The sequence below is a fragment of the Bison bison genome, unplaced genomic scaffold (genome assembly GCF_000754665.1).
Source record: "Bison bison bison isolate TAMUID 2011002044 unplaced genomic scaffold, Bison_UMD1.0 scf7180017864280, whole genome shotgun sequence".
NCBI lineage: Eukaryota > Metazoa > Chordata > Mammalia > Artiodactyla > Bovidae > Bison > Bison bison.
The window spans coordinates 7,847,079-7,852,917 of NW_011494852.1; the positions used below are offsets into that span (position 1 = coordinate 7,847,079).

Consider the following 5,839-nt stretch of genomic DNA (forward strand, 5'->3'; position numbering starts at 1 on the left):
CACGACCTAGACGCCTTCCTGGACTGGCTGGTACGCGCCCAAGAGACGGCGGGCGGCGGCGAGGGGCCCCTGCCCCGCAGCCTGGAAGAGGCAGACGCGCTGCTGGCGCGCCACGCGGCGCTCAAGGAGGAAGTGGACCAGCGAGAGGAGGACTACGCGCGCATCGTGGCGGCCAGCGAGGCGCTGCTGGCGGGCGACGGCGCGGAGCTGGGCCCGGGCCTGGCACTCGACGAGTGGCTGCCACACCTCGAACTTGGTTGGCACAAGCTGCTCGGCTTGTGGGAGGCGCGCAGAGAGGCCCTGGTCCAGGCGCACGTCTACCAGCTCTTTCTGCGCGACCTACGCCAGGCGCGAGCGGTGCTACGCAACCAGGTGCCCGCTTCGGGGGTTGGCACATGTGGGTGTCTGAGGCCGCAGGGGATTTCGGGAACAGAAAACTCTATGGAGGAGTGTGTTTGCGGGGACCACTGGGTTCCTGGCGTACCTCATGCTGCGGGGGTGGGGGAGGGGCGCGGGTATCTGGTATGAATAGCTGGGTTTGTGAATAATCTGGTGTGAACAAGTGTGGGTGTGTGTGTAACAGAATTTGAGTATTACGATGGGGAGTAGGGTGTCTTAGTCTGGTAGAGGTGACTAAGAGTTTGTGGACTGTTCTGAGTGAGTAATGCACTTGGACGTTCTTTGGAGTGACTTCCTGGGTTTGTGGGTTATCTGGAAGGAAATAAGAGTTTGAGTTTGATTGGTGATGGTTAATGGGGTTTAAAAAAGCTCTTGGGGTGGATAACAGAGGATGAAGGTTATGGCAGGAAGGTTCAGGTTGAGGGATTCTTGTGGTCAGTAAATAATTGTGGATTATGTGGCTGTGGGGGCCTAAATTAGCAGACTATCTTCTTCTTGGGAATGGCAGATTGTCTGCACAGCGTCACTGCGTTTATTATGGCTTGAGGAATCAAGTGCCATGGTTATCTGGGAACAGCTGATCCAAATCAAGGATCTTTCTGCGACGGGAACCAAGTTTGAGGATTTGGACACGATAAAAATACCTAGTTTTCAGATTGTCCAAGAGTAGGTACCAGCTTTTAGGAATCATTTTAGAAAACATGGGCTTCCCAGGTGGTGTTACTGGTAAAGAATCTGCCTGCCAATGCAGGAGATGCAAGAGACGACGGTTCAATCCCTGGGTTGGGAAGATCCCCTGGAGGAGGAAATGGCAACCCACTCCAGTACTCTTGTCTGGGAAATCCCATGGACAGAGGAGCCTGGCGGGCTGTAGTCAGTGGGGTCACACAGAGTCAGACAGGACTGAGCAGGAGCACCTGTTGGAAAGCATGACAGCCTGTGCTGGTGTCAAGAGAGAGCTGGCTTAGACGGAGGATGAGCTGGAGGAGCAGACAGCAGGCCCCTGGAATCATGAGGTTACTAAACACTGCAAGCTGAGGTGGCCTTGAGACACTCATTCTGACCCACCCATGTTACCAGTTAGAAAGCTAACCCCAGAGAGGGAAGGAACTTCCTTGAAGTCACATGGCACCTGGTAAGTCTTCATCAATTAATCAAATACTTACGGAGTGCCCACGCTATATCAGGTGCTTTTCTGGAGCTGAGCACAGAAGAAACAGAACACAAAATCCCATCCTCATGTGGCTGGCATTCATATGTGTGTGTGTGTGTGTGTGTGTGTGTGTGTGTGTAGGAGATGGAGGAGATGATAAAAAAGTAACTGCATATATAATATCATGTCAGATATATGCTATGAAAGGATTTCCTAGGTGGCTCAGTGGGAAAGAATCCACCTGCCAAGCAGGAGACTTGGGTTCACTCCCTGGGTCGGGAAGATCCCCTGGAGAAGGGAATGGCAACCCACTCCAGAATTCTTGCCTGGAAAATCCCATGGACAGAGGAGCCTGGCGGGCTACAGTTCATGGGGTTGCAAAGAGTCGGACACAATTTAGGGATTAAAGAATAACAACAAATACGCTGTGAAAAATAATAAAGCAGAGTAAAGGGATAGCTGCGGGGGCGGGGGGAGTGTGGAGAGGATGATACTTTTGACAGAAGGTCAGAGACCTGAGGAAAGTGAAAGAGCCAGCATGGGGATATCTGGAGGGAACAGCATGGGGCAAGGACCTGACGTGGGGCCACGCCTGGCACGCTCAATGCTAGAACCTAGTGAGCAGGGGAGAGCAAAGTGGAGGCTGGGCAGTCTGGTCCTGAATGGAGCAGAGCCGACGAGAGCCTCCCCGTCCTTCATCCCCAGGAGATGGCACTGTCAGGTCAGGAGCTGCCGGGCACCGTGGAGTCGGTGGAGGAGGCGCTGAAGCGGCACCGCGATTTCCTCACCACGATGGAGCTGAACCAGCAGAAGATGCAGCTGGCCGTGCAGGCTGCCGAGGGCCTGCTGAGACAGGGCAACGCCTACGGGGAGCAGGCCCAGGAGGCTGTGACGAGGCTGCTGGAGAAGTAGGTCCCTCAGACCCCAGGGGCCCAGGGGCTGGGATTCAGCACAGAGGAGGGGTGACGAGGCCAGAGTTCCCTTTCCTTCCATCACACTTCTGCTTCTCTGTCTCTGTTTTTTTGGCCGAGCCATGAGGCTTGTGGGATCTTGGATCCCTGACCAGGGATCGAACCTGTGCTCCCTGCAATGAAAGAGCTGAGTCCTAACCACTGGGCCTCCAGGAAATTCTCTCTCTCTCTCTGATTTCTACTTAATTCCATATTGCTTTAGATTTGATTTAAGTTGATGTTGGTGAAAAGGTAACTTGTGATTGATAACCCCAAAGCTGCAGAAGTCTGTACTGTGAAAAGTTTCTCTGCCAAGCCTGCCCTCAGCCTGGAATAGCAGGACTGGTTGTTACAATGTTAACATCTACTGTGTGTCAAGCACTATTCTAGTTCAGTTCAGTTCAGTCACTCAGTTCTGTCCGACTCTTTTCGACCCCATGAATCGCAGCACGCCAGGCCTCCCTGTCCATCACCAACTCCCGGAGTTCACTCAGACTCACGTCCATAGAGTCAGTGATGCCATCCAGCCATCTCGTCCTCTGTCGTCCCCTTCTCCTCTTGCCCCCAATCCCTCCCAGCATCAGAGTCTTTTCCAATGAGTCAACTCTTCGCATGACGTGGCCAAAGTACTGAAGTTTCAGCTTTGACATCATTCCTTCAAAAGAAATCCCAGGGCTGATCTCCTTCAGAATGGACTGGTTGGATCTCCTTGCAGTCCAAGGGACTCTCAAGAGTCTTCTCCAACACCACAGTTCAAGAGCATCAATTCTTCGGCGCTCAGCCTTCTTCACAGTCCAACTCTCACATCCATACATGACCAATGGAAAAACCATAGCCTTGACTAGATGGACCTTTGTTGGCAAAGTAATGTCTCTGCTTTTGAATATGCTATCTAGGTTGGTCATAACTTTTCTTCCAAGGAGTAAGCGTCTTTTAATTTCATGGCTGCACTATTCTAGGCCCTGGGCAAAACAGCAACCCTTCCCTTCCCAAGAAATATTCCAGCCCCCAAGCAGTGACAGGGAAGCCTGGTGTGCTGCAGGTTGTGGGGTGGAAAAGAGTCACCATGGGGTCGCAAAGAATCGGACACCACTTAGCGACTGAACAACACGACACCAAGCAGAGTCCTTTACAGGATTTCCTTCAGGCCTGCTTCTTTCTGTCTGTCATTGCTGTTTCTACTCGTCCTCGTGACCCCAGCTTTCTCCTCTCTGGCATGAGTGAGGCCAGAGGAGAGCCTAATACTCCTCTGTCTTTTGTCTCCTGATGGAAATCATACCCTGTCCCTCCACCACTGTGCAGAGTCCTGAGACCCCAGCCCCTCATCTGTCTGGCTCTGGCATCCTTTTTCCCTAAATTTATTTGGGAAATGGATGGTGGAGTTTCCTAAAGGAAACTTGTATGGGGATTCTCATCCTGAGGAAACAAATTCATGATCTAGTGTCCCCAACTCCAGGCCTGGCACCTTCTTTCTTTCACTCCATGTTTCTTTTTTTTTTTTTTTAATTGTATTGGCTTTATTTGTTTATTTGGCTATATCAAGTCTTAGTTGCCACACACAGGATCTTCACTGCATGGCACGGACTCTCTAGTTGTGGCACACAGGCTTAGTTGCTCCAAGGCATGTGGGAATCTTAGTTCCCTAACCACGGATCTAACTCAAATCCCCTGCATCGGAGGGCAGACTCTTTAACTGCTGGACCACCAGGGAAATCCTTCACATTTCTTGAGTATCTACTCTCCGCCAGGCTCTGCAGAATCAGGAGGAGGAGGAGCCTGGAGGGCTGTTCTTTTGAGTCGCGCCTTTCTTCCTTTGAAGTCATTACTTGTTTCTTTTGTTCTATTGTTTATTCATTTATTCTTCAGCCAATTAAACAGGGAGTGAGTCCATGCTGTGTTCCCGGCTCCATGTGGGGCAGTGCCGGGCATCCCCTGGTAATCGAGTCAGAACACGATTCCATCCTTTACAGAGCTCTCATGCCATCTGGCAAGGATGGCCAAGAATGGTCAGAGCCGGGCTGGGGGAAGCATGGGCAGAATGGGCAGGTCCAGGATGGAAGAGGTGCAGGGGTCTGAGGGAGCCCTGGGGTCAGACAGGGCCAGGTCCCAGTCCCAGCTCTGCCTGTCAACCTGTGAGATTCAGGGCAAGTCACTTCTCTCTCCCCATGGGCCTCACCTCGCCTGGAACCTGGCCCTGCCCTGCGTGAAAAGATGTTCTTGCGTTTTGTCTGCATTTGGCACATGAGGCTCAGAGAGGGGAACAGACTGGCCAGAGGTCACAGCTGTTTTCTCACCCTCCAGGAGACAAAGGGTTTCTCTCATCCCTGGGACAAGTTGGCTGGTGAAGGCCTGGAGGGACTGAGTTCAGTTCCATTTCAGAGGCATTTCCTGTTTCCTGAGCTGAATCTGGGCGGGACGGAGTCCATATTCTGCTTGTCTCTGGCTCTTCATGTTCCTCCATTCAGCTGTGTGCTCGGTTATCTTTGTAACTTCCTCTCACATACTCCATCGCTTTGCCTCCATCTCTCTGTAATCTATGTATTTGTCTCCTTCTCTCTCCCTGTTTTTTCTACTTATATCTACATCTGTCTTTTCTGCTGCCTCTCTCTTTTTCTCAGACATTTTACTTCTGTTTCTGCCCTCCCTCTTTCTCTCTGCCTGTCTCTCTTTCTCTGTCTTTTAAAATTAATTTTTGGCTCTGCCGGGTCTTCATTGCTGCTCATGGGCTCCTCTTGTTGCAGAGCATGAGCTCTAAAGAGAGGGCTCAGTAGTTTCAGCGCATGGGCTTAGTTGCTCCGTGGTGCATGGAATCTTCCTGGCCCAGGGATCAAAGCTGTGTCCCCTGCATTAGCAGGCAGATTCTTAACCACTGGGCCACAAGAGAAGTCCCCTCTATGTCTCTCTTGCTTTCTTTCACTCATCAAATATGTATTGAGCACCTACTGTGTGCCAGGCCCCTTTTTTAGGTATTGGGGAATACAGGGGTGAGCAAAACAGATAAAAATTCCTGCCCTCGTGGAATGACATCCTATGGGGAAGACAGGATAAATACGGGATATATACAGTGTGTTGGATAGTGTTAAGTGCAAAGGAGAACGTTAAAGAAAAGAAAGCCAGAAAGTGTTGGGCAGCGGTCAGGAGGGGTCTTGCTAAGAAGGTGACATTTAAGCACACTTTGAGGGGAAGAGCGTTCCAGGCAGAGGAAACAGCCAATGCCAGCCAACACTCTGAGCTGGGAGTTGTTTGTTCAAGGCACAGCAAAGTGGGACCCTTTCAGCCCTCTCTGCCAGGCCTCTTGGGCGCTTTGCCTGCACTGCAGGCAGGAGGCCAGGCTGCC

The 5,839-nt window shown here is 51.6% G+C and overlaps 1 protein-coding gene across 1 annotated transcript in view; it reads left to right on the forward strand.

Annotated features, from left to right (window-relative positions):
- SPTBN4 (spectrin, beta, non-erythrocytic 4) overlaps positions 1-5,839 on the forward strand; it is a 78,872-nt gene that overhangs the window by 32,742 nt on the left and 40,291 nt on the right. The window contains 2 exon segments of the mRNA XM_010849331.1: positions 3-372; positions 2,258-2,460. Of these exon segments, the coding sequence (XP_010847633.1) occupies positions 3-372; positions 2,258-2,460 (573 nt within the window).